We start from the raw sequence: 27205 nt of genomic DNA, 5'->3' as shown, positions 1-27205 counted from the left end.
CTCTGGCGCAGACGGCCACGAGAGCCCTAACGCGTCAAAGGCGCCAGAATGCGCCGGCTGCAATATCACGCCTGGGCGGTGCATTGGCGGATGGTGAGTCGAAATCCGTATCGTAATGTCGTCCTGCAGGTACTAACGGTGCCCAGATGCCACCATCGCCTCGCTGTGCTGCTGTAGATGCGCAAACGTGAAACTCTGCGGTTTTTGGCCATCGCAAGTGAGACGCGACGAGAACATCCAGCGTCCGGAAGCAGCCTAGCGGCATGGCGGTACGTTCTCCCTCTGCCATGGGCAACCCCCGGAATATCGTCATCTCCGGGACGACAGCGTAAATTGCGCGACCTGTTCGCATGATGGTCCGTGCGCGCATACCGTCCCCCCAAAAACTAAAGAAAACCGCGGCAGCGCTGCGCAGCTCCCGCTAACGGCTTCCTGCGCTAAAGCGTCTGCGGCGCTTGGGGTATAAACAAATAAACAATCCAAAATACAGCGTCCAGGTCGGCTCATGACAGGCCGCCGGTTGGTTAAAGCCAGTCCACGCAAGTTCGGATCCCCAGGCAGCTTCCCCATCCTGCAACCCTGCGGCAGCCCGTATCGACGACTTCTTGCACGCGGCGCATCGTTTTTGCACCTTGACCGGCGCATGTTCCCTGTCCTTGTCACCATCGCCAAATTCAATTTCCACCTTGCGCCTGCTTTCCGCCGCTGAGGGGGATTGGAAATCCGCCAGACCGGGGCCAGAGTCGAGAGCAGCATCTTTCCGGCTGGGAGGGGCGCTTCTTCTCTCGCCAAATCCACATTGTCTTTTTTGTCTCCATCTGTACGAAGCACTTCATTCAACCCAGCCCCTTTCTCTCACCTTTTGCCTCCCCCGTCGCCGTGTGGTCAAAAATAGCCACGGCTGTGGTCCTGGGCCTCCGTTAGACGTGATTTGGCGACGCCACTTAATTTATTTTTCATCATCTTCGAGACTCCATCGTCCCCGAAGAGCGACCCCGGAGACACGGACTGTGCTGGACGCCGCGTAACGCAAATCTCTATTGTATGATATCTCGACGCGGACTCCTCCGAAAACCAGTGGGAGGCTGCGCTGCTCGAGGCTTGATATTCGCATAAGCTTTTTTTTCTTTTTCGCGCATTTTACCGAAGCAGAGTTTATTGTCATTAAGACCCTGAAGCAAGGTCAAGGCGGCAATCTATCATAATGGACGCACGGGTAAGTTGGAAAATGAGAAGGTTCCCTTGATGCTCAAATCATCCTCTCCCCGTCTCCCCCCTTGGTTTCTGTCTTCTTCCTCCTCGATACAGGTTGTGGTGATGCTAATTTAACAACCTCATATCCAGCCTTTTCGACCGCGCGGCAGCGAGAATGCCCAACAATTTCTTCACCAGCGGCAGAAATCAATGGGAAATGTCAGCAGTGCCGCGTCTGCCCCCGCCGCCGGATTCAAGGGTCCTGCCAAACGAGCAGCCTTTGGCGACGTGACAAACATGTCCAAGGGTCCTGGAGGCCGTGGGGACGAGGCCAAAGTCACAAAGAAGCCTCTGGGCGTGTCGTCAAATCATGTACCCGCGTCTTTTCTGAACAAGGAAAACGTGGTGAGGCCTAGCAAAGATTCCTTCTCTCGACCTGCTCAGCGACCCGTAGCGATGGCAAACAACAAATCCAAGACTACGACGACCGAATCTCGTGCGGAGCCGCTGCAGAGAAAGCCCACAAGTGCAAGCTCAAGCTCAACAACCACTCTGGCTGCGGCAGCTACCGCTACTACCACGCAGCAATCAATTTACAAACTCGACGTTGATATTCCCCAGCAACTCCTTGGCACCAAGAGCAGTGCTGTAACGCAAAAAAAGACTCCTTCTCAATCCGCCTCCGACCTGCATGCGCCGCAGCCTCGTCATCACAAAAGCCAGCCACAACTGAAACAAGAATTGCCTACTTTACGAAGAACTCAGAGCAAAGTGGAGAAGGCCGATCGAGCCACTGGCAACAATAACAATAGCATCAATAGAGAGAGCCTCGCCCTAATCGAAATTGAGCCACTGGTGATGCCTGCGCTGATTGAAGATTTCTTAACCGGTCACGACTCATACCTGGACCCGCTCACTTTTCCATCTGAAGAACCCTCGCGCGCAGACGTGAATCACGATAAAGAATATGTCGATGCGGTATCCAAACTCCCAAATATATCTGAGGAGCCCGCTATTGGGGTCGTTCAAACCTATAAAGACAGTGTCACTCTCGCATTTTCCGAAGCCGACGAGTACTGGGACGAGGACGAGGACGAGGACGAAGACGACGGTTATGACGACCATGACCAGGGATATACGACGGCTCACTCGACTCGATCCCGCGATATGACATTAGCAAACGCCACAACCATGCTCGCGCCGCGTGTGTCTAGCCGTGTGCAACGTGAGCTGGAAGAGGCCAGAATTGAGGTTGTGCAGACCATTACCCGAGAAGAAGTTGATGAAGAGTTGTGGGACGTCAGCATGGTTGCCGAGTATGGCGAAGAGATTTTCGACTATTTGAGAGAATTGGAGGTGAGCAATCTGGATAGATGACTATCCAATCTGTTTTATGCACCATTGACCTATTGCTAACATGGAAGTCTTTGCTCTTCTGTAGATTAAGATGCTCCCTAACCCCCATTATATGGAGATGCAAACCGAAATCCATTGGTCCATGCGGACTGTCCTCATGGACTGGCTGGTACAGGTGCACCACCGATTCAACCTATTACCAGAGACCCTCTTCCTCACGGTCAACTATATCGACCGGTTCCTGTCGAGCAAGATTGTGTCTATCGGGAAGCTTCAGCTAGTAGGAGCTACGGCGATCTTGGTCGCATCCAAATACGAAGAGATCAACTGCCCCTCCCTGGAGGAGATTGTCTACATGGTGGACGGTGGTTACACGGGAGATGATATCTTAAAGGCGGAGCGTTTTATGCTCAGCATGCTCGGGTTTGAACTGGGATGGCCGGGCCCGATGAGCTTCTTGCGGCGCGTTAGCAAGGCTGACGACTACGACATCGATACCCGAACTTTGGCTAAATACTTTTTGGAGCTTACTATTATGGATGAGCGCTTTGTGGCCTCACCTCCGAGCTTTCTGGCTGCTGGTGCGCATTGCTTATCTAGGCTTATTCTGGACAAGGGCGAATGGGTAAGTTTCTCTCTCTCTCTCTCTCTCTCTCTCTCTCTCTCTCTCTCTCTCTCTTCTTCCATCAGCTTTACAGACGTCACGAGCAATGAATCACTGACTGAAATCAAACAGACTAAGCGCCACGTTCACTACTCAGGTTACACGTGGAACCAGCTCAAGTCACTGGTGACCATGATGATTGAGTGCTGCGAAAACCCTCTGAAGCACCACGGAGCCGTATATGAGAAATATCGAGAAAAGAGATTCAAGGAGGCGTCTATCCAGGTTCAGCACGCCCTTGACGCTGGTTTCACACTTCCACACCACTCCACACCTGTTCGTCGATTACGCCCGGCGCGAATTCCGAGTGTCTCTGAGCTGCAATACGGCAGCCTTCTCATCCCTATAGAAGGATGAGAGCCGACACTTTTGATCTACTGTGATGTTTGTTTTCTTGCTGCCTCTCATAGCCTTCTACTATTTGGAAGCTATGAGATTGATTGTTTGATACCACTACTGCATCTTGAGATGCTTTTCTTTAATACTTTGAAACCCGCCACCTCGACATTGCTTACTGTGAATCCCTCCTTTTTTTCCTCGGGGATTGCAGGCGATCTTACGAAGACGATGACCCACTACGCACTCGCGACGATGTTTTCTTTCTTCTTCTTCTTTTCTTCTTTTTATTTTCTCTCTATCATCTTCTTTTCTTTAGCTCTGTATTGTACTGTCTGGCGTTGGTGGCTTGCTCCGGAACTGGCGGTAATGAAATGGATTTATATATACCACGCAGGCGCTGGAGGGGGTGGAAGGGACGGGCGGAACGAGGGAAAACAAAAAAGGGTGTGTGAAATTAGGCGAAAGGAAGCTTCGGCATGGCACGCACTGCGCCATAGCAGGAGAAACGGATGGATTGGCTCTTGACTTTGATAATACCACTTTGAGGAAAGCTGTATGGATTAATACCGCCCTGTTATTTATTTTGGGCATTACATTACGGATTCTGTGTTACAGCCTGAATAATACAAGAAGACATGAACAACAAAGAATCGCAAGTGTGAGATAGCCTCTGTGAATTTCTATTGGAAGCTACTAGAGTAGCGCAGCCACCTACTGTATGTGCTCCATACCTGGTACTCGCAATAATGTGCCATCTATTGTTGCTGCTGACCGCCGGATCGATTGCTTTATGCAGGCAGGGCCCTCTCCGGGATTCCGGGATAGGCCCGGCCCTACGGAACTGCAGAGGTGGTCTGGTTTCATGCAGGATACGTGGTACGTGATGATGCAACTGGTGTTTTGTTGGGGCCAATTGGTTTGTAATAATGAGGATTAATCGTCTCTGTGATGCGTTAGGCGTAGAACGGGTCTTTATCTACAGTCTTGCATCTGAATGAAATTGACAGACGAGTAAGGCACAAGATAACAAAGTACGTATTGGCTGGGCAGGCCCCAGGGCTCAGGTTCCGGACCGGCTCCGGGTGGCGCCGCTGATTTTTTTCTAGAAGAGCATTTTTTTGGGGCTGGCTTTTTTTTTTTCCTTTCTTGTTGTATACGGAGTAGCGTGCATATTTTACGCACTTGTGTTTTTACACAGTGCATTGCTTTCTAGGAGTTGTCGTGTTCTGCTGGCATGGCGTTTTGGCATTTGCTGTCCGGACTGGCCGAAGTTGTGTCCGACTGGACCCGACCCCGGATTCATTACGTCTAGTTTAGTGGACTATGGAATAGATGCCCTTAGGTTGGCAGACGGCGATTCTTAGCTTAGAAAGATGCTGCTATACCATCTTTCCCACCGCCGTATGCGCCGTGCTTAGTGCCTATCTCTTTGCTAGAAATCACTTCCATCCTGCGTAGTACAAACAGTAGAGATCCAGGTGATCGCATCGGCTTTCGCTGTACCCACTTGTAAGAACCGCCATGACTACTACCTAGATAGGTACCTGGGTGTTATGACCGCTATAGAGCAAGTACGGAGTGACTACACGGATTCCTCGGTTTCTGGATAAAAGGAGAACTGCAAGTCGAGCTGTGGCCGCCCTCGGGTTCTGACGTTTTGAGCAGAGAGATTGGCTGGGTGCTCGATGAAGGATCTGATGTCAGCTGGGTGTGCATCGGCGTTACATAAGACTGCGTGAGTATATGCGCAGTACTGATACTTGCAACTGCTCAAGAAGGGAGGTACCAGCCGGCTCAAAGGACTGCGCCTTATTGGTATTTGTGTCGTCTCTAATTAATTGTTTCTTTTTCTTTTTCATGTTTTCAACCCTCAAAGGAAAACAAACAATAATTGAGTGGAACACAAAAACAGACCAAAACGAGTCATGCGGATGGCTTCTAACGGTGGTGCAGGTGCTACCACTGGCTGGTCCAGGCACAATTGCTTGTTGCTTCTGCCGGTACCTCTTGGTGAGGCTAAGGCCAAGCGATACGGCGATCATTGTAGCGGATACTTCTCAATGTGCGCCTCCCGCTCTTTGCTGCTCACGTGGCAGAGTAGCAGGACTTTGCAAGACTTTTCAAAGGACCCCTAACGCAGCCCCCGATTTTAGGCCACGAATAATAGGCCAGCGCGTCTTCTGACCGCTGTAGACGTCGAGCTAGCGGCGTGGCGGCAGGACCTGTGATGGTACCTGGTACCTAGCATTCCGCCAAACCTTGCAGCCATCCTGCCGCCAATTGATTCGTACTCGGAGCAGAGACGGCGTAATATTTTTTTTTTTTTTTTTCGGCGGTCGCAACTTTTTTCTGCCTCAACTCGCCAAGTCAAAATCCCTCCTTTACTTTTCGCTCTTTTGCGACCCTCGTTCCTATTCCTCCTCTCTCCTTTTTGTTCGTTTTCCGTTTTCCTTTGCGTTGCTTAATAGACTTAGAATCATAGAGGGGCTTGTTTCCGATATTTTTTCTTCTCTAGATCCTTTTGGCGCCTGCTTTTTGGCGCTTCCCCGTTGTGCCAAAATCCACTTTGTCGAGCTCCACAGCCTCGCCGCTTCCTCCACAAGAGGCCAACAATCTTTACCCCGTCTTCTCTCCCCGCGGACATTTTTCTTCAACTCTCCGAGACCCTTTGCTGAACCCGAGAGTCGAGTTTGCTACTTCCTCTGGCAAAGATGACGAGCGTTTCGAGCGTCAAGGAAGCTGTCAAGGAGAGCCTGGTTGGCGCCGAGGAGCCTGCGCAGCTCTCGGCGCAAACCAAGGCTCGCTTCAGCAGTCATGCGATCAAGGACCCCGAGACGGGCGAGCTGTACTTGGGGCCCGAGCAGTTCATCAGCGCCGTTGCGCCCAAGGACGAGGACTATGTGAGTTGCCATTGAGTTCGATTTCCATCTTTTTTTTTTTTGCGCCAATTCTGTGTTCCCCTATTTCGTTGTTAGGCCCCTTTTCGTCTCTCTCTCTCTTTTCAGCATCGGAGCTATATCGGGGCAGTTGCGGGACTAGTGACTAACATGGCATTCAACGCAAACAGCACAAGATCAAGCGGGAGCAGTACTCGATCCTCTTTGGCGTCGCCGACAGCAAGGGCACCGGCAGAGTTTCCTTGACTGATTGGAGCGTCTTCGAGAACCTCCTCCTCAAGCCCGATGCCGAGTACGAAATCGCTTTCCGATTGTTCGACGTCGACCGGACCGGTATCGTAAAGTACAATGACTTTAAGCGCCTCTACGAACTCAACAAAGGACCGGATAACATTCCCTTCGATTGGGACTGCGAATGGGCCAAGCTGTACATTGGCACGAACAAGAACCGCCACAACCTAAACTATGCGCAGTTCTCGCAGTTGCTGCGAGGCCTTCAGGGCGAGCGCATCCGGCAGGCTTTCCACCGCTTCGACAAGGATGGCGATGGTTATATCAACCCGGAGGACTTTGAGCGCATTATCCGCGAGACGGCAAGACACAAGCTCTCGGACCATCTGCTGAACAACCTGCACACCCTGTGCAACATCTCGGCCAGCAGCAAGGTGTCCTATGCCAACGTGCGAGCCTTCCAGAACATCATCATGGAGATGGACATGGTTGAGCTGATTCTGCGCCGGGCCGTCTCAAAAACCAAGGATGGCAAGATTACCAGATCAGAGTTCATGAACGAGGCGGCCGGCATCACGCGATTCGCCCTCTTCACGCCCATGGAGGCTGACATTCTCTTCCACTTTGCCAGCTTGGACGAACCTTCTGGACGACTGGGTCTTCGTGACTTTGCCAAGGTCCTGGATCCTTCTTGGCGGAATCCCATGTACGACGCCTTGGATACCGCCAGCCAGGCGGTTGACAGGGTCGCTTCCAAGGGTGGCGCGGTGTTGCATCAGGTCCTAGAGTCTGCATACAACTTCGGTCTGGGTAGTGTGGCTGGTGCCTTTGGTGCTTTCATGGTGTATCCCATTGATCTTGTCAAGACCCGTCTGCAGAACCAGCGTGGAGCGCTGCCCGGACAGCGCCTGTACAAGAACTCGATTGACTGCTTCCAAAAGGTCGTTCGCAACGAAGGTTTCCGTGGCCTTTACTCTGGTGTTTTGCCCCAGCTGGTTGGTGTAGCGCCGGAGAAGGCCATCAAGTTGACTGTCAACGACTTGGTGCGAGGCCGCTTGACAGACAAGCAAGGAGGCATTCCCTTGTGGGCTGAGATTCTTGCTGGTGGCACTGCTGGTGGATGTCAAGTAGTAAGTTGAACCTGTGATGATTTTGCGTCAAACTCGGTCCAAACTAACTGTTCTATCTGTAGGTCTTCACAAACCCTCTTGAAATTGTCAAGATTCGTCTGCAAATTCAAGGAGAGGTCGCCAAGACTGTCGAGGGCACGCCCAAGAGATCGGCCATGTGGATTGTCCGCAACCTCGGTCTGATGGGTCTGTACAAGGGTGCCTCTGCCTGTCTGCTGCGAGACGTACCTTTCTCAGCCATCTACTTCCCCACTTACAGCCATCTCAAGAAGGACTTCTTTGGCGAATCACCAACCAAGAAGCTCGGTGTCTTGCAGCTCCTGACGGCTGGTGCCATTGCCGGTATGCCTGCGGCGTATCTGACAACGCCTTGCGATGTCATCAAGACCCGTCTCCAGGTGGAGGCTCGCAAGGGAGAGGCGACGTACAATGGTCTGCGACACGCCGCGCAGACCATCTGGAAGGAGGAGGGATTCACGGCCTTTTTCAAGGGCGGCCCCGCTCGTATCTTCCGATCATCACCCCAGTTTGGTTTCACCCTAGCCGCATACGAAGTGCTGCAGAACGTGCTGCCCATGCCTGGAACAGCAACAAAGGACAAGTCGCATGCTAGCATGGCGGATGCTTTGTCTACGCTCAGGTCCAAGCAGCTCGACTCCAGCCCCTTTGCCCGTAGCAGGAATGCGCTGAAGATCATCCTGGATCTCGACGAGGACTTTGGCAAGGTCAAGCTGCCCAATGAGAGAGGTTGGAAGTCCCTGCCTAAGATTATTGGAGGTGGCGGCCAAGCAGCGGCGCAGTAAAGAAAAAGAAACAAAACAGAAACGAAAACAAATGACGTGCATCGTCGAAATTATAGATGGAGGGGAGTGACATGAGCATTTCTCTCCGATATACGATGCATCAGAACAGGCGTTTGGGTGGAATTATGCATCACGATGGGCGAGTTATTTTGAATACTTGCTTCTATTTTTTTATCTACCTTGTTCTCCTTTTTGTGTCCCATTTCCATTTTTTCTTCATTCCCTCGTGTATCTATCTACACGATAACCGTATGTGCCCAAAAAACAAACAGAAAAGAAAATGCCAAAAAGCCAAGAGGGATATAGAGAAGAAAAAAAAAAAAAACAAAAGCTATGGACGTGGAGGATATCTTTCGGAGAAAACAAAAAGGGAGGGAAACATGACGCTTTCTTTGTGTTGTTATTTTTTTTTCTCTTTCGGGTTTGTCCTATGCGGTTTATTTTATTATTATTCTTTTGTCGAAATGTATGAGATGACCTTTAGACCTAGACTGGGATATGTGGGACTAGAGGGGGCTCTTTGGTATGGCTCAAGATGATCAAGAGGAAAGAAAAAGAAAAGAATATAGAAGCCCTTTTTGGGAGGCGGAAAGGCTCCGGAAGAATATAGAGTTTAGATATTGGCGAGAGGTTGTTGATGATGGTGTATGCGGGTGTAGAGATACCTAATTTTCAGCGCAATGTAAAAGTTGATTTCTTTCATCCAAGACTGACTTGTTAGCTGACTGTATCTTGCCATTCGTGATGTAGCTCCATTGGATTTTTGGACATCATACATACAGATCTAGGCATCTCTCTATGCTTCTTGTTTCCCAACAAGTGCTATTGAGGGACTCCACAGATTGGAGTGTTTGCTCCAGATATACGCCCACGGGGACTGTGTCTGCGCCTCAAAGGGAGCAACCTCTGCGCCAACGGGACTCGTCATGGCGTCCTTGAGCCAGGCAATGTAGTCCTCGAAGCCGGTGGTGCTTCCGCCAATGTAGACCTTCTTGACGCCGCGGACAGCATCAAATACGGTCAGGTTGTTGCAGCTGACGCCCAGAAACGCGTTCTGCCGCAGATCGATGGAGAGCTCGTCGACGCCCGTAAAGGACTTGGCCGCGGCGGCGCGGTCGTAAGGCAGCTCCATGTCGAGCGGCACCTGGACGTGGAAGCGGTGGATGAGCGGCACGAGGGCGTTTGCCTCCCTCATGGGCGGGTACCAGGTGCGCAGGCGCGGGAACGAGGCCAGCAGCGTTGGATGGGCGACGAACATGTTTTCGGCGTAGAGGAAGGGCGTGGCCTCCCAGTGGATTTGGCGGCTGGTCTGGAGGATGGCTGGGTAGACGTAGATGGGGGCGGAGCCGCTGCAGGCGGCCATTTCGTGCGTGGTAGAGGAGGATTTTGGGCGAGGGGGGGATGGTGAGGAGGAGGGAGTAGATTTGGAAGCGGAGCTCGAGGGGGAGGGACATGAAGCCGATGGTGGGCTTTGGTTGTGGTGATGATGTTGTTGATGTTGACATGTTTGGTGGTTTATGATGGTCCTTCAAAATGTTTTGAAGCAGTGGCTTGTGTTGTCTTGCTCTGCAAGTGATGGTATAAGTGGTGGCGTATATGTAAACAAGTATGTGCTGATGGTGTTTTCGTTTATACAACAGTCACTTATACAATGGTGCTTGTCGAACGAGGTATCGGTATATAAGTGATATTCTTTGGCACTTGTAATATGGTTTGGTATACAGACTAACATGAAGGATATCAAACACGGCGGCCAAGCTTATTTAAACGACTTAATCCTCACAGCTCTCGCTGACATCAAGCTCGATCCATATCTGGCACAATAGAGTCCAAATCCCTGTCCGTATATCGGAAACTTACCTCTCCCCACTATTAAAAACTGGACGGCGTCGTACTGACCGAGATCCCTCATCCGAGGATATAGATACCTATTTGAAAAAAGGGGATGACACAACCATGTCATCGGCAGACGGCACTAGAAAAAGGGCTGCCTCCCTCACCCAATGAGGGAAGCCCGTCGACCTTGGTTAAAGCCCATTGATTGGGATAGCATGGGAATAAGACAGAGAGTCAAAAGAGAGCATGGGCACGTCATGGGCCACACAAAACTGAAACCTTGTTAGTGGTGTGCCGGCGTCGCCCGAGGAAAGAAAAACGGGAAAAGGCACCAGATTATGGTTGCATGGTCTTCGGTATCTGGGCCCAGGCAGATTTGATTTTCAAGATGGTGGCGTTGTCTGTCGAATGTTGTTGTGCCTTAGCGCCATGCAGCGGACGTCGGTAACGCTTGACCCGATTTTGCGGCGATGACGAGACGAACTTCGGCATCGATGCATCCGCTGGTGATGGATGGCCTTGTGTTAATTTGAATCTGAGGGCATATGTGCATTTGTGGAGGATAATGCATGAGCGTGTTTGCTGGTGTTTGTTGGCGGTGTGTAACTGGCTGGGGCGTTTTTTTTTATCTGCTGATGCTGTCTGTGGCTGCGGCTGCATATTGATTAAAGGTTGTGTGATGGGTGCTGCCCGACTGAAATGAGGTGCTTACCTAGGTATGGGTAGCCGGCTAATGTATATTTTGTTACTGCTCTAGTACAAGGCACGGCTATCATTAGAATCACAAGATATGCTCATCGCTAGCAGTATTTATTGCCGCCTGTCAACTTACACTAAGAGACGTCAATATGGATCTAGGTGAGAAGATGGCTCCGTCTTAAGCTCTTAGTGATGACCGCCACAACAGAAGTAGGGGCTTTACGAAGGAATCGATGGCCGTCTTCTCTCGTGGACAGGGGTATACCAACATGATATCCTCGTAGACCACTTTGATACTGGGACTGATACATCACAATCAGGTCCTCAGCTGTCAGCTCACTTTAGCTCACTGCTACGCCCTGCTACAGGAATAACCCTTCCTTCTTTTGTTTTTCTTATTTTTTTCTAGCATGCCAGCTCGGCTATCGCCTAAGAGGCAATACTGTTTGCCCTTCCCATTCGACGGATAAGCAGCCGGCGGTTTGGCCGTTGTATAAGTGGATCAAACCCGTCCTGGCGCTAGGAGTCTTTTTTTTTCCCACAACGACCGTCGTCCGATCAGGCCATGCCACTTCAGCTGATAGCGAATATCTCGGAAATGACGGTGCACGTTGCATACATGCACTTTGCGTTTTACTGTCGTATCCATGCAGCAAGGGGATGCCAGACAAGAAGAAAACGTGTAGTGGTGATGGATGATGCTGATGGATGGCACTGTCGAAATACCGAGGATAACGAACAAATCAGAAAAGGGGCACCGGAATGCAACGTACATTTGAAGCTGGGTAGATGTACCTGGCAGATGGTGCTTACACCACGCCGTTGTGGTAACAAGTACTTGTAGCTTGCCGAATCTGGAAGTACTGCTCAAAGAGGTAAGAGGCTGCAATGTGGACCAGTCAACAGCAAAGGAAAGGAAGTTTACATCTGTGATCTGCTTCCGAGGATGAAGGCTGTGCAGGGATTGAAAAGATGGATGGGTGAGTATCTTTTTGGTCTTAGTAGTGCTGCTAGTACTTGCTGCTAGAGCTGAATACGCGTGTAAGGGCAGAAGATGACGGACAGTCAACTCGGTCAAGTTCGAAGCTGGCAAATCTCAAATGTTGAAGCGTGAATATCACTGCTAATAGCATTAGCTACTATGTACTAATACTAGCATGGGCACTGATTTTCTTTTCCAGAAGTGGAACAGGTGTTGTGCCCGCATCTACACTGGCGCCCACGCTTGCGAAGATTTGATAGATGGTCGAATAAAGAATCTCTCTACGCGAGGTACGCGGTTAATCTTGACAACAAAAACTGCCTTGATAAGAGCAATGGTTATCCTGCCCTTCCTCAATGCGAACATATCCCCAATTGACACTTGCAGGCGGCCAATCATATAGGTACAACCTTGAATATAAGTGAGTTTCGGAGAGCTTCAAGAATGCTGTCAAAAGGTTGGCCGTACTTGCAGGGATCCTACTACTAGAAATTTGAACGGTCATCGGCGCAGCCTAGAACTATGTGCTAGTAAATGAACCTCGGGGAGCTTGAAGAATGCTGTGAAAAGTGATGGCTTTCCTTGCAGGGATCCTACTGCTGGAGACTTGCAAGATTATCGGGCTAATTCAGCAAACTGATAAAAAAAAAAAAAAAAAAAAATATGAGAAAGAGCGCCAAGTATATCATTTGAGACATATGATGAATGCTATGGCACAACAGGTATTCCAAATAAATGGTTCTTACGCTTGCTTATGATCGGCAGGATGATATTACAGTAAGAAACCTTGAGGATCTGAGTAGGCTGCAAACCTGAATCCTAGGCGAGCTAAGCGAAAAGGTTGTAACAGTTTGTGTGGAATAGCAGTTTCGATCATGATATTTTGATGGCTGCAAAAGGCTGTTCGTGAAACCTTTGATGAGATGATGCCCGGCGATTATCTCGAAAGTTGGTCTCTCCAAGTCGACCTCACCGTGGCACCTATCAACTCAACTTTGCGGTAGGTGTCTGTATTAGTGTTTTCCACTCTGAAATAGCGTATGGTATATATTACATATATATATATACAATTATGCGTAAAACGATAAAATTACACGATCCCATAATGTGGTCGCGTCCTAAGAGGGAATATCAACATGGTTACTCCCTTCGGTAGAGTCTTACGTAAGGCACAGTACCCGAGTACTTTGTGATTGAAGCAACAAATGATGCAATCCCTCCCGTCGCGCCTGCCATCGCATCGCATCGCATCTGCTCAAAGTAGCTCGCCATACTCTCCAGCTGCTATGGGTACCTCTGTAGAAGCTCTCACCTGATCTTCTCCATGAGCATCACGAGATCAGTTATTTTTATCGAATAATTCCTCTCTTTTCTCACCCTCCACTGCCTCAAGCAGACGGTAGAGCCTCTCTCCTCTCTCTAGCTTCCCATCCCAACAAAACAAGGTCCCGAATCTCGATACCGAGAATCCACCGCGCGCGCAGCTCAAACTTTCGCCTCCTCACCTTGACCCTCGGAAATCGCCAAAGCCCTCCTCCTCTCGGGCCGATCCGGACGGAGCTGAGCTGCAAAGTGGCTTGCTGCTCTTCACCCTTCCGGAGCCTTTTCTTCGTCCAGAGTCATTCTGACACCGTTGTCGGGCCCCTAACACTACAATGGTCGCATTCTTGTCCTTCATCTCCGCCGTCTTCGGCTGGATCTACACCCTCGCCTGGAGCCTCTCCTTCTATCCCCAGCCGCTGCTCAACTGGCAGCGCCGGTCGACGTCCGGCACCACGGCCGACTTCCCTACCATTAACGTGATCGGTATGTCCGTCTTATGCTCCTCTGGATCTCGATGCCTGGCTGTCTCAGACTCCATGCCTCTTCCATGTTTCGTATCAGCACCTGTAAGACGGTGCGTCTCTCTTGCGCCTCGCTCACGCTTTCTCCGTTCCGCTAGGTTTCGCCGCGTACTTTGTCTCCAACGTCGCCTTCTACTACTCTCCCGTCGTGCGCAGCCAATATGCCGCCCGCAACAACGGCCTGACCCCGACCGTCGCCTTCAACGACATCGTCTTTGCGATTCACGCCCTCATTCTCAGCCTCATTACCGCCTCGCAGTATCTCCTCCGCCCGCTCTGGGGCTTTGAGGCCAGCTCCGGCGCTCGCCCTAGCCGCTTCATCTCCGGCATCATCGCCGGCTCCGCGCTGGGCGTCTTGATTACCTGTTTCATTGTCTGGGCGACTCCGTCTGGGAATCCTGCGGCCGACTGGTGTGAGCTGGACATTGTATACGCTGTTGGCTACGTCAAGCTCTTGGTGACGCTGGTCAAATATTCGCCCCAGATCCTCGCCAACTACCGCAACAAGAGCACGCGCGGCTGGAGCATCTGGCAGATCATTCTCGACGTGGTTGGAGGCATCTTGAGCTTGGCGCAGCTTGGTATTGACAGCTACCTCCAGCATGACTGGAGCGGCGTCACAGGCAACCCCGTAAAGCTTATGCTCGGCAACTGCAGCTTGGTGTTTGACTCCATCTTCATGTTCCAGCACTATGTGATTTACCGTGGTAAGGCTACTAGCGACGAGGAACAAAGTCTTCTTCCGGAAGAGGACAGGAGACATCGCGATTAGATTAGACTTTAGACTGCCCTGATTGCTAGCTTGATTTTGCTACAGTTTGCTAGAATTTGCACAAGTCGCCCATCCTTAACTAGAACTCTCATTACAACCAACTACTGAGAGGAGTAAGTGGGCCATGACAACATTGCAATACCAGGGAGGGGGAAAAAACATGTCTATAAGAACATACGGAGTTGGGTATCCGTTCTATCTTCAACGCTATTCTATATTACAAAGTTGATAACTTTTCCCCCGTCCACCGGGATCGTCCTCCTGGCTGACCGCACGTTATACCCGCCTTCGCCAAATCGACTTTCCCCGTCCTCCGTCTCCAGAATCGCATTCACTATCCAGTCTCGTAGGGCGTCGCCTTTCAAGCCGCTCGACGGGCGCGGGATGGTCACCGTGCCGCGAAGCTTGCCATTGACTTGTACGGCGCAGTTGATGAATTCCGCTTTGAGCATCGACAGACTGCCATCCGGTACGGGGAAGCTGGCGGACTCGAATATGGAGCCCTTGGACGGGTGTAGGAGACTCCAGCACTCCTCTGCAAAGGCGGGTGTGATGGGCGCCATGAGGCGGATGATGGTATCTGCCGTCTGCCGTCGGATGCCTTCATCTGCTGTCTTGTACTGAACCAACTCGTTGGTGAGAGTCATTAGATCTGACACGACCACGTTGAGCGGGTATATCTTTTCGTAGCTCCGCGTGATGGATTCAATCTTCTTTTGCGTCTCGCGCCAAAGAGCCGTCTCGGAATCACGTTTCAACACTTCCTCCTTCTCTGCCGCGCTCAACTTCTTCGACTTACTGGCGCTCAGAGGGGGCCGCGCAGCAAAATATTCTTTTGCCGGTAGCGATTCTTCAGGCGACTTCGCCAGCGCCACTACCTGATCGTGGAGCTTCTGTAGCCAGCGCGTGACGCCAGAAATCTTGGACTCATCCCAGTTAAGGACATCTGCGACTGGCGCTTGGAAGAGCAGGTGAGCTCGGGTAGGGTCGACGCCGTACTTGGATGTAAACTCGGTGGGGTCTACTCCATTGTATTTCGACTTGGACATCTTCTCGAAAGCTATCGTTGCGGGTTCACCTGTGGCTACGACCCGAGGCGCCAAAGGATCTGACAGGTCGACCTCGTCTGGCTTGAGAAATTTGCCGTTCTCAGGGTCGATGTAAGTCTTGCCGTGTACCATGCCTTGGGTGATGAGGCGTTTAAACGGTTCGGCAGACAGGGCTTCCGACTCGGAAGGCTGAGGTAGAAGCGAGGTGGTGGCTAGGAATTTGTAAATGAATCGGGCATATAAGAGATGAAGAATGGCGTGTTCAACGCCTCCAATGTAAATATCAACGGGGAGTGATTTGGCGGCTTCGGGAGAGAAGAGCTGATTTGAATTGTGAGGATCGGCAAAACGAGCGTAGTACCAGCTTGAGTCGACAAACGTATCCATAGTATCGGTGTCTCTCCGGGCTGGGCCGTTGCATTTGGGACATTCGGTCTTGACAAAGTCGGGAGTCGACTCCAGAGGATTGCCTGCCTTGCCCTGTGCCCAATGGTTATCTACCTCCGGTAGCAGAACGGGGAGCTGCTCGTCTGGCACAGGCACAGAGCCGCAGGAATCGCAGTGAACGATGGGTATGGGAGCACCCCAGTACCGCTGGCGGCTGATGAGCCAGTCTCTCAATCGCCATTTCGTGGTGGGTGTGGCAAGACCAGCTGCTTCAAGCATACGAATCATCATCTCGCCCGCTTCTTTGGAGTGTTTGCCCTTGAAGACGCCACTATGCTCCGTCATATAGCCATGGTGGACGAATGGCTCGGGCTCGTTGTCGAATGTCGTTGTTGACTCGTCCTCAGATGCGGCCAGCACAATTCGCACGGGCTGCTCGGCGGTATGCTTTCGCCAGAAGGCATGATCCCGCGTATCATGGCCAGGAACCCCCATAACAGCTCCTTCGCCGTAGTCACCCAGTACATATGAAGCTACATAGATGGGCAACGATTCCTTGGTAGCGTCGGGGGTATCGTCATGATAGGCCAGAGGATTGACGCCACGGATGTGCGGTAGCAGGTAGCCAACTTTGGAGTCTGGAGGTAGGCCAGGAAGCGTGTCAAGAAACGCTTGCAGCTCGGGATCTTTCTTTGCCAGCTGAGCCACCACGGGGTGACTGGAAGCGAGCGCAATATACTGAACTCCGAACAAGGTATCCGGCCGAGTGGTAAACACTTCGATGGCAGCGCCAATATCATGCCCGATGGCCATGATGGGGAACTTGACCAAAGCACCGGTGGACTTTCCTAGCCAATTTTTTTGCTGAGAAATGACATGCTCAGGCCAAGCACCATCTTTGGCCAAGCTATCGAGGTCCTTGAGGAGGTCTTCGCTATACTCGGATATGCGAAAGAACCATTGCTTCAGCTTCTTCTTTTCCACCTTGGCGCCTGATCTCCACGAAAAGCCGTTTGCATCGACCTGCTCGTTGGCCAATACTGTCTTGTCTATTGGATCATAATTGACTTCAGCTTCGGCTTGATATGCCAGGCCAGCTTCGTGGAGCATCAAAAACAGCTTTTGCGTATGCTTATAGAATTCAGGGTCGCACGTGGCCAATTCCTGTAAAATCAGTTCAGTCAGATCCTAGCTACATCATTGTTGCAAGTGCAACGGGAATGTGAAGCGTCTTCTCACTCGTGACCAATCCCAGCTCCCATTCATTACATCCAGCTGACTCTTCATTTTGGCAATGTTGGTTTTGGTCCAACCTCCAGGGGGGGACGCCCCTCTCAAGGGCAGCATTCTCTGCGGGCAGACCAAAGGCATCCCAGCCCATTGGCAGCATGACCTTGTCGCCCTTGAGGGTGTGGTATCGCGCCACCACATCGGCAATGGTGTAGACTCGAAGATGGCCAAGGTGGAGGGTACCGCTTGGGTACGGGAACATGGGCAAGATGTAGCTGTGCTTCTGGCTGTCCGGCGCCTGATGCTCGCCAATCGCAGGCTTCTGGTCCCAGACTTGACGCCATTTCTTGTCCAGAGCAACAAGGTCCACTGCATACCCTCTCCGGGTCAGGTATCGCGGGTCGTGTCGCACGAGGGCAAATGTTGGATTTATCGCCCCATTGGCGCCGGCTGCTATATATCGGCGGCAAGCTGCCGAGCCGGCCCTTGTGAGGCCCATGCGGCTTCCATGAAGCATATGCATTATCGTATTTTCATGTTGCGGCACAAACCCCCCGCAACAATTGCTTATGGTGGGAGTAGAGGCAATGTGCGCAAGAAGAGGAGGATGTTGCAATAGGACGGAGCGATGGTTCGATGTTGATATCCAGGTCGCCGCACTTTTTTTTTCCGCCCACGGCTGCTATCGGAGCTCCCTACAGCGCGCATCCAGAGCTGGCAGGGCCTCTGGCAACCTCTAGTGGGGGTCCTGCGACCCGTGAAAAGGCCCCATGCGGCACTGTATGGCCTGCTGCGTCATAGCGCTCGGCAGCGCGATAGCGATAGCGCAACTCTGGGTCCAGCGACAACGGACGCAACCCCGCCAAATCGAATCTCCATGTACAGCTGCCCCGCCACCATGCGACAGCGGCATCGCAAAAGTTTCTGATCTTGTCTTGCCCAGAGACTTGCAACCACCGCATTGCTGGGTCAGTTGGCTCATCGCTTTGGGCTTCACGCATTGGTTTTGGATAACTTTTTAGGATACGCTGATAGATCCTGTTGTCATTTCCAATTGATTTCATCCCTGTCATCCCACAGCTCCTTTTGGAAATCGGCTATTACCTACGAGGTTGATCAGAAGAAGGCAAACCCGCATCTATCCGTGCCATCGAGCGTATCGTCTGCTAGCGAAGGGGTCACGCGCCGGCCCAATTCGACAGCCAATTAACCCATTCTTCATTGCTCGAGCCTGAATTTTTGCTGTTCTACCTCGAAACTTGGAAACGCCCTCTCAAGAGCATAATCTTGCTCGCATAACGATCTGTCGAAACCACGATGGACAAAATCACAGACAAAATCGCGGCGCTGCCGGCCGATGGAGAGTACTTCTCTCTGGAGTTCTTCCCTCCCAAGACACAGATGGGTTTCTCCAACTTGCGTGTTCGCCTTCAACGAATGGAACGAGCCCTGCGACCGCTCTTCGTCAATGTCACCTGGGGAGCTGGCGGCTCAACAGCCCAGAAATCAATCGAGCTTGCCGAGCTATGTCAGCGAGAGCTTGGCCTCACCACTTGCCTCCATCTCACATGCACAAACATGAGCCAAGCAATGGTTGATCAGGCACTGCAAGATGCGAGAGCGCTGGGCATTCGCAACATCTTGGCTCTGAGAGGAGATCCGCCCCGCGCCGAGTACCGAGACGCCGACGAACCGACCGGCTCTGAGGAGTTTACATGGGCAATTGATCTTGTCAAGTATATCCGCAAGAAATATGGCAGCTACTTTTGCATTGGTGTTGCTGCGTATCCAGAAGGCCATGGCGATGGAAGCCACCCCGAAGGACAGAGCTTTGAGCACGATCTCCCATATCTTGTCGACAAGGTCCAGGCCGGGGCGGATTTCATCATGACGCAGCTCTTCTTCGACATCAAGGCCTATGAGAAGTTTGAGACTACCCTGAGAGACCACCCTAGCGGAGCCTTCAAGACGATACCCATCTTGCCTGGCTTGATGCCAATTCAAAGCTACGCAATGATCAAGCGAACGGCCAAGCTGAGCCATGCCGAGATGCCGGAAGAAATCATGGCCCGGCTAAACGCTGTAAAGGGAGACGACGAGAAGGTCAAGATGGTCGGCGTTGATATCCTCAGCGAACTGATAGAGCAGATTAGAGAAATCAAGAGCAGGACTCCCGGCCCCAGAGGCTTCCACTTCTACACTCTCAACCTCGAGAAATCAATCTCCTTCATTCTGGAGAGGACGAAACTGATCCCTGACGTCCCAGAAGATGAAGAAGCTGTTGTGGATGAGCCCGTGCCGGCGGCGGTGACAGGCCAACGATCGATTCCAAGAATCAGCGTCAATGGGAATGTTCCACCTCGCCAGAGCCGCAGTCACTCCCGCACAGCCAGGAGACAATCTTCTGTTGGTTCCGACCCCCACAACCGAGTCATTGTTGGAAGAGCCGCCGCGCACCCCGAATGGGAAGCGAGCAGCACAGAGGCCGGCCTCCCTGCCGAAAGCATCAACACACGTGCCAACACGCTGGCCATCTCCGAGGGCGAAGGAGCTCTTGGCCGTGAGGCGACGTGGGATGACTTCCCCAACGGCAGATTCGGTGATGCCCGTTCACCTGCCTACGGTGAGATTGACGGATATGGCGTCAGCATCCACATGTCTGTCACACAAGCCGTCTCCCTCTGGGGTCACCCAAAGACGGCCAGCGACATCAATGACATTTTTGTGCGACACATCCGAGGAGAAATTTCCGCCATCCCGTGGAGCGAGGAAGATCTCCTTCCCGAATCCAACATCATCAAGTCTAGCCTAGAGGCGATGAACAAAAAGGGCTGGTGGACTGTTGCCTCCCAACCCGCGGTGAATGGCCTGCCGTCAAACCATGGCACATTCGGATGGGGGCCTGCCTCTGGATTTGTCTTCCAGAAATCGTTTGTAGAGTTCTTCATCCCATCGGCAGACTGGAAGATTCTCTACGACAAGCTCACCTCTGAGGAACACGAGGAAGTCGTCTGCTTCTACGCCAGCAACGCCAACGGCGACTTTGTTTCATCCGACTCAACCGGCGGCACGAGCCGAGCTGCCGTCAGCGCAAGCACAAACGCCGTGACATGGGGCGTCTTCCCCGGCAAAGAAATCGTCACGCCAACCATTATCGAAGAGGTCAGCTTCCGCGCCTGGTGCGAGGAGGCCTTTGACATCTGGGCCGAGTGGGCAAAGGTCTATGGGCGAGGCTCGGACAGCGAGAAGCTGTTGAACGAAATCGGCCAGGATCGCTGGCTGGTGAACATCATCCACCACGATTACGTAGATACAGAGGCTCTGTGGAGGCTATTGACGAACTGAAAATGCCACTCGCCATCTTTCACGGGTCATGTATTTGAATTAGGGGGGCGGGAGTGAGTAATGGATATAGGAGGCTGGTGGTGCGAAAAGAAAAGTACAAATTACTGCGAGAAAGGCATCATTATTTGTTAGAATTTAAATTGTAGAGAGAATGTATCCAAGGGTTTAGTCGACTTGTTTACTGACATGACGAAAAACGGAGGGTTCGCAATCTCTTTTATGCCACAGAATCAACTCTGGCAACAGAACAAACATGTACTATTACAATATTTTCAAGACACAATCCAGAGTTATAAAAAAGGCGAAGGTAATCCGTCAAATCTCGAAATTTATGTTGTTTCAACAAACTTTGTACACAACATCACACAATATCAAGGTTCAAAAGCACAAATTCCTTTTTTTTTTTTTAACTGTACCGACACTAGCCTTAGTTACTGCGCGCATAAAGATCAAATCCCTATAAATAAATCCTTGCCTTGACGTTTCCCGTACCGTCCATTCCTTGCGATGCCCGCACTGCTGTGAAAACAGCTAGAGAGCACTGTGTTGCTAAAAGAAATAAAAATGAAAAGAAAAAGGAAAAGAAAAATACCGAGTCAGATCAACCACCGCCGTTCTCCCTTCATTGGCTCTTTTGCCTTTAAGATGAGAAGTGAGATGAAGCATGTGAAAACGAAATATGAAGAAAGAGCAAATTTGCTAGGAAATAGAATAGATGTGCCGCCCAGATGAAAGAAGAGAAAAAGAATAGGGGGCCGATAAGAAAATACAAAGCAATAAGATTGAAGAAAAAGAAGAAAAAAAGGGGGGGGCAGAATCCATGGAGAGAAAGAGTCAGAAGCAGAGTCTTTCTCTCTCCCCAAGTCACACACATGCGCAATCAGAGTCGCATATCTTCATCTCAATATAGCATCCTATTCGATGCTAAACAGCCGACTATCCGTGCGAGGGAAGTTGAAAGGGAAATATAAAGCGAAAACTCAACGGAGAAAATTGAGAAATCAACATTACTCTCCTTGCAATCGAATGATGGGGTAGAAAAGGAGAAAGGATCTCCGTTTAGATCTCGCCGTGGCGCTGTTGAGAGTAATGGGCGCCTCCATAGCCTTGGAAGCCTCCATAAACTGAATGCGGCTCGCCTCCCCCAGCTGGTCCGGGGTCAATACCAACGGGCCTTCCGGTGTAGGCGGGCTGATTAATGATGACGGTTTCAGTAGCAAAAGGGGAGGCTGTGAAGGGCATTGGAGCCTCAGCTTCGGGCTGGGAGTCGCTCGCGTCAAGCTGCTTGGCGGCTTCAGCGATAGTAACGTTGGCCAAGGCGGCAGCACTGCGATAGGGAGTCCCGTTCCTCTGGCCCGGGAAGGCTCCGGTCTTCTTGGGCTTCTTGGTAGGCGTCATCTCATGTCCGCTCCAGTCCTCAACGTCGTCATCTTCTTCGTCGGATGAAGATCGTTTGATGATGTCGAGCACGTCCATCTTGCGAGCTCGCTTGCGACCCGTGCCAGTGCCGGTACGGCTTCCCGTGCTGCGAGCAGGAGTTGGCTTAGATGGAGTCGAAGTGACGCTGGGGCCGCCTGAGCCCAGGTTGAGGCAGTTGGCAACATCGCCTCCTTCGCCCTCGACTTTACGAAGGACATCGGCGTCTTTCTTGATGCCACGAAACTGAAACTGAATGCCGTCTGCGGTGGACTGGCCAAAGTACTTTGCAATATCTATAGGGGCAACGCGTTAGCTCTTTGCTGGGGAAAAGCAGTAACAAAAAGAAATGTGGCACTATTGTGACCAGAGAAAGCAAGAGTGTTGTGCATTCAAGTCAAGATGCATATTCAGACGGAAGTGCTTTGGATGGGAGAAGCAGTTGGGCGGGATCAAGAGTTGGGAGTCAAGGACTAGGCATACTCTTCGTATCCACGGCGTCTATGGTGGCCGGGAGATCCGCGTCTGCACAGATATTCTTTGGGTCAAGCCCCTTGCCGCGGCCTTCGCGAACGATGACCACTTGCGCTTTGAGGCGGCGGAATCGATGGTTCAGCGCGTGCTCAGTCATGTCGGATCCATAGCAAGCGACGATTTCTGGGACGAAGAGTCAACCTTCGCCCCAAATAAAACATAGAGATGGCAAGAACAGCGAAGAGCAGATGAATAAGACATGTTCCAAGTCTGCAAAAGAAGCAGAACAATGGAAGAGGGACGGTGGTGAAGGATGTACAGCAACATATGAAGACAAACACGGCTTACCTTTGTAATTCCACTTGACATCTGGATGAGCGGCAACAATGGCTCGCACCATACGGGCTTGGGCCTCGTAGGTTTTATAATTGGCTTTGCTTGCAGGAGCCATGTTCGTTTTGAGTCTTTCTCGATGAGAATCGGATATTAGCGATGAGAGAGACAGCGATGGCGCAGTTGAACCAACACACAGTCAGGCAGTTGACTAATGCAGTGAGAGCGAATGGAATTCTTTGAGAGATTCCGATGGTCAAGTGAATGTTTGGTTGAAAAGAAGAGAGTGTTGTGGGCAGAAGTGTGAAGGAGAAGAAGGCTGGGAAGCGGCAGAAAGGAAGAGATGTTTGTTATGCAGATTGAACGAGAGGCAGCACGGTCACCTGACTTGAGCCAAAATCTGAAGCAGCGGGTGAAGAGAAGAAAAAGGCCAAAGTGACTGGCAGGTGAATGTTGCCTGGGCCAAGAAGGGCTGCCAGCCGGCAACGGGGCTGTCAAGCAAGTTGAGCAGGCGAGGGGTTGAAGTTGCGATGAAATTGAGTGGATGGAACGATTATGAGGCCCCAAGATGAGAGAAAGTTTGGGCTTGGCATATGAGGACGGGTGAATTAGACGAGGGAAGGATGGATGCAGTGAATGAGATGCAGAGCTTTGGAGGTGGTGGGTGAGAAGAAGTCCAGGGAAAGGCAAGGTTTCGTTGGCCTACCTGTATGGATGGTTTATCAAGATTGTAGAAACGCTCAAGTCTCGTGAGAAAGACTCTCTAGTAGTTGAGTAAAGACCAATTAGAAAGATTGATATGAAGACTGCATGCCATGTTAGTGGTATATAAGTCGAATAAAACGGGAGCAGGACATGCCTCTATCGCTGGCCGGCTATCAAAAAAAAGATGGCTTGTGACTCGAATAGGTATAAGACTACTGTTCCATTGAGTAATACTCGATAGGTATGCAGTAGAAAGTAGCTGTCCGTTGGATTGCGTATATAGCTAATGGCAAACTTGCTGAATCGAAGCAAGATCCTAGCACCTATTAGCGTGTCAGATGCTTGTTGATGATTGAGTTGGGATTTTTTGAAACCAACGTTTAAACTGTTGAGCCTAAGATGGCCAAAAAAATTAGATAAAGAGCGAATGGTAGAGGGTTTCAACAGATATTACGGTCTTGCTTCTTTACAACAACTTTGCGAAACACCACACGATTGGTTTGTCTCGACAGTGCCCAATCTGACAAGAAAAAGGCCAATGGTACTTGTCAAAAAATACCGACAATTGGGCCTCTTATCGTGTCAATTGAATAAAACAAAAAGCCCGACCTATAAGATCCAGCCCGTCCAGGCACTCGCTGTAGATGTACTTTGTACAGGCAGTCTCGTATAGTCGTGTATGCGGCAGGTTTTCCCTTGCCAGCAGCGATGAGAAAGTCGGGTGGCTGGGGTCTCTCTCTCAAAAAGGTACTTTGGTGCAGAGCGCATAAGGGGTGACTTTGGATGTAGCATCGCGTAGTCGAGAACAAGACAAGAGGGAACAATTGAATGAGAATCGAGATTTTAGATTTAAATTTTGTATTAATAATTCTCTTGATTTGTTGGAATTGGTTTGCCTGTAGCCACCGTCTTGTCGCGATACTGGATCTGGTTTCTACAAGGTGGTAGCGCACTATCGTAGCTTAACGCCCGGCACTTGCGATTCAACCCTGGTGACTTTTCATACCAAGAGCAACAAGCAGTATGAAATATGAGAAGAGCTTGAAAAATGCAAACATGTAGATGGCTTTCAATTCGTTATGTATGTACGTATATGCGTATAAACACAGGGATCTATATATTTCGAATAAAAAAGTATGATAGGTAGGCCTACTATTAGTTAGGTATTATACCAAATCTATCACTGATAACCATGAGGTTCGATATTGTTAGTCTAAAAAAAAAATGCGTGTATCCAAAAATCTCAAACGCCCCTGCATCGTCTCCCGTGCCAGTTAACGCCTGCTCCCGTCTAATTCCTCTCGTAGTCGCTAAATGGCGCCGACCGCCGTGTGGGCGTCGTACTCCCCTGCTGCTGCGTCCCAATCTCCTGAGCCGAGAAATCCTGCAGAGGGTGACCCTTGACGGTGGTCTCGCCTTCTCCGTATATCAAGTACTGGACGCCGAGGAAGCAGTCGCAGCAAGCCTGGAAGATGCCGCAGATCTTAAAGGCCAAGGGGATCTCGGACGTGGCGGTGAAGAACCAAAAGATCTTCATGGCGTCGCCTCCGATCCAGCTGGCGAGCACGGACAGACGGAAGCCCTTGCAAGACTTGGATTGCGCATTGGCGAGGATCTGCGGGATCGGGAGCGTGGCTTCGACGGAGAGGCCAATGTAGCCGACGAGGACCGAGTACGTGGCATAGACGGGAGGAATGCTCGACATGACAACTTCGCAAACCAACAGGCCCGCGAAGAGGTAGACAACGAATTGCCAGTATCTATAATCATACTGTTAGCCTCCTCCTTGCTCGCTTGCTACCACCGTCAATGACACTTCAACTGGTGAGACTCAACGGCTTCGGCGACCTCCATTGCCAGAAATTATACGGCCGCTGCGAAAAGAGACCGTCGGCAGCAGCGAATGGCAGCCCGGCCTCTCCGCCTTTGTTCGAAGGGGCCGGTCGGTGATCGAGCGCAATCTTGAGAAGCGCCACCTGCATCCCCACCATGATCAGGGACTGTATCAGCAGGCTCTGGTCGAATCGTGCGCCGGGCCAGTAGAAGATCCTATTGTCCAGCACGTGCATGTTAGCAGAATGCGCCGGATCCGCCGGACGGCCAAAAGGGCCCTGCCGGCACTGCGACAGAGCGCGAAGCGCAGAAAGCGACGCACCTGAACAGAGATGCGACCAGCATGATCAGGGGGGATGTCGAGAGAGAACCCCGCGCTGGTCTTGTTGCGGTGCATCGAGATGGCCTGGTCGCCGTAGGAGAGGACGGGCGAGAGGATAATGAACAAGGGCGCCAGGTAGCCCGTGCATGTCGCAAGCCAGCCCATTGTTGCGGATATTGGATGTTCGAAGCAAAGTAGTCTCGACGAGGTTGTAGGTATATATATATAATAAAGCTGTATTGTATTCGGAGCCGCTGGATATCCAAGAAATGAGGAGCAAGAACCAGCCTCTAGCCTCAGTACAGGAGAGACGGCCGTGCCTCGGATAATTTGTAGAAAAGGATAGATTAAGCAATTGAAACGGTCATTGGAGATGCACCAAAAATCGCAGGCCAGAAGCAAAGAATGAGGCACAGAGAGCCAACCGAGGAATGAGTGCAGAAGCGGTAAAAAGAACGAAGAGACGCAAGCGGGCTGACGATGTTTAAGATTGCTGGCAAGATGGATTCGGGGGACGGCGGCAGGGGATGAGGCCCAGATTAGACCGGATCTGATCGGCGTTAGAGCGGTACCTGGGCGCTGCTGGGCGCTTAGCGTGTGCCAAGCTGGGCGGCACATGTACCGCTCTACCGGCATTCATTAGCGGCGGCGGCCTCTAATTGGCCAGCCTTGCGCCGCCCCTGCGCAGCCTTGCCCTTGGCAGGGCCCCCCCCACATCTTCAATCCACAGCTGGTGGGCTTCTGGCTGTCCAGAATGGATACGAAGAGCATCAGACGGACTTGTCCGGTCTTACAGCGGGAGAGCTTGCGCATTACAGCTGCACGTGCCAATTGGTTCGAGACCTTGGGTTTGGATCAATCACCAATCACCACTGTATTCATGTCTTTGCACTATGCATCTTTACTAGCCTCTTTTTCCTTCTTCTCCCTCCTTTTACCCTTTTCCTGTTTCTATGCCACGTCCTGACATGCGACGGCGCTTCCGCAGCTGACCAGATGGGATTCCATAATGTTGACTGATTCAGTTGTCAAATCAGCTCCATCTATCGCGATTTTATAGCTGTGACAAAAACCCCAAACATGAATCTCTCCCGATGAGCGCGGAAAAACGAATAGCAAGGGGGGGTCTAACAATATACGTGGCGTGTTTCTCAACCAGTACTCAGTTCAAAAGCGCCAGATCATGTCCAAGTGATCAGCACCAGTGTTTGAACAAGTTTTCGATAGACTCAACATGGTCGCGGGCCTCCTTGGGCAGGGCAGACCATTCGCACAGATTAACAGTGGAAGGGAAACATCCAGAGCCAACCCTGGTGGAGCTGCTTTGAGTTGGTTTGATTGCTCATTGACTTATCAATTATGAA

General features: G+C 51.2%; 9 protein-coding genes across 9 annotated transcripts; 4 read left to right on the top strand and 5 right to left on the bottom strand.

The window, feature by feature from the left end:
* Window positions 1-34: 34 nt before the first annotated feature.
* TrAtP1_011122 (uncharacterized protein) lies at window positions 35-352 on the bottom strand (the record flags this gene model as incomplete). Its single annotated transcript, XM_066114972.1, has 1 exon — window positions 35-352. One exon carries the CDS (start codon window positions 350-352, stop codon window positions 35-37), a length of 318 nt encoding a protein of 105 aa, XP_065971069.1.
* Window positions 353-1204: 852 nt separating this feature from the next.
* TrAtP1_011121 (uncharacterized protein) lies at window positions 1205-3571 on the top strand (the record flags this gene model as incomplete). The annotated part of the gene is made up of 4 exons (XM_066114971.1): window positions 1205-1216; window positions 1345-2550; window positions 2636-3175; window positions 3287-3571. 4 exons carry the CDS (start codon window positions 1205-1207, stop codon window positions 3569-3571), a joined length of 2043 nt encoding a protein of 680 aa, XP_065971068.1.
* Window positions 3572-6264: 2693 nt separating this feature from the next.
* Window positions 6265-8614, top strand: TrAtP1_011120 (uncharacterized protein; the record flags this gene model as incomplete). Its single annotated transcript, XM_014093286.2, has 3 exons — window positions 6265-6453; window positions 6621-7811; window positions 7874-8614. 3 exons carry the CDS (start codon window positions 6265-6267, stop codon window positions 8612-8614), a joined length of 2121 nt encoding a protein of 706 aa, XP_013948761.1.
* A 796-nt stretch (window positions 8615-9410) lies between these two features.
* TrAtP1_011119 (uncharacterized protein) lies at window positions 9411-9977 on the bottom strand (the record flags this gene model as incomplete). The annotated part of the gene is made up of 1 exon (XM_014093285.2): window positions 9411-9977. One exon carries the CDS (start codon window positions 9975-9977, stop codon window positions 9411-9413), a length of 567 nt encoding a protein of 188 aa, XP_013948760.2.
* A 3809-nt stretch (window positions 9978-13786) lies between these two features.
* TrAtP1_011118 (uncharacterized protein) lies at window positions 13787-14747 on the top strand (the record flags this gene model as incomplete). The annotated part of the gene is made up of 2 exons (XM_014093284.2): window positions 13787-13937; window positions 14074-14747. 2 exons carry the CDS (start codon window positions 13787-13789, stop codon window positions 14745-14747), a joined length of 825 nt encoding a protein of 274 aa, XP_013948759.1.
* Window positions 14748-14959: 212 nt separating this feature from the next.
* Window positions 14960-17936, bottom strand: TrAtP1_011117 (uncharacterized protein; the record flags this gene model as incomplete). The annotated part of the gene is made up of 3 exons (XM_066114970.1): window positions 14960-17347; window positions 17423-17438; window positions 17497-17936. The coding sequence occupies 3 exons, from the start codon at window positions 17934-17936 to the stop codon at window positions 14960-14962; spliced, it is 2844 nt and encodes a 947-aa protein (XP_065971067.1).
* A 794-nt stretch (window positions 17937-18730) lies between these two features.
* Window positions 18731-20758, top strand: TrAtP1_011116 (uncharacterized protein; the record flags this gene model as incomplete). Its single annotated transcript, XM_014093282.2, has 1 exon — window positions 18731-20758. One exon carries the CDS (start codon window positions 18731-18733, stop codon window positions 20756-20758), a length of 2028 nt encoding a protein of 675 aa, XP_013948757.2.
* A 1059-nt stretch (window positions 20759-21817) lies between these two features.
* Window positions 21818-24478, bottom strand: TrAtP1_011115 (uncharacterized protein; the record flags this gene model as incomplete). Its single annotated transcript, XM_066114969.1, has 8 exons — window positions 21818-22470; window positions 22658-22831; window positions 22997-23112; window positions 23688-23787; window positions 23841-23848; window positions 23903-24009; window positions 24065-24080; window positions 24438-24478. 8 exons carry the CDS (start codon window positions 24476-24478, stop codon window positions 21818-21820), a joined length of 1215 nt encoding a protein of 404 aa, XP_065971066.1.
* A 258-nt stretch (window positions 24479-24736) lies between these two features.
* On the bottom strand, window positions 24737-26322 carry TrAtP1_011114 (uncharacterized protein). The gene is made up of 3 exons (XM_014093280.2): window positions 25842-26322; window positions 25523-25735; window positions 24737-25446 (listed from the first exon to the last, which is right to left on the bottom strand). The coding sequence occupies exons 1-3, from the start codon at window positions 25862-25864 to the stop codon at window positions 24978-24980; spliced, it is 705 nt and encodes a 234-aa protein (XP_013948755.2). The 5' UTR covers window positions 25865-26322; the 3' UTR covers window positions 24737-24977.
* Window positions 26323-27205: the final 883 nt, after the last annotated feature.

Source organism: Trichoderma atroviride, chromosome 6, assembly GCF_020647795.1.
Source record: "Trichoderma atroviride chromosome 6, complete sequence".
NCBI classification, from domain to species: domain Eukaryota; kingdom Fungi; phylum Ascomycota; class Sordariomycetes; order Hypocreales; family Hypocreaceae; genus Trichoderma; species Trichoderma atroviride.
Note: the sequence above shows the minus strand (reverse complement) of the source record. Positions and strands in the feature narration are given on the sequence as shown.

Bases quoted from the DNA above. Each gene is read 5' to 3' on its own strand.
- TrAtP1_011114 (XM_014093280.2), bottom strand. From the start codon at position 25,864: ATGCTGGTCGCATCTCTGTTCAG. The intron at 25,736-25,841 runs GTGCGTCGCTTT...GCTGGACAATAG, and splicing joins CTGGTCGCATCTCTGTTCAG to GATCTTCTACTGGCCCGGCG. The intron at 25,447-25,522 runs GTTGAGTCTCAC...GTATGATTATAG, and splicing joins CAATGGAGGTCGCCGAAGCC to ATACTGGCAATTCGTTGTCT.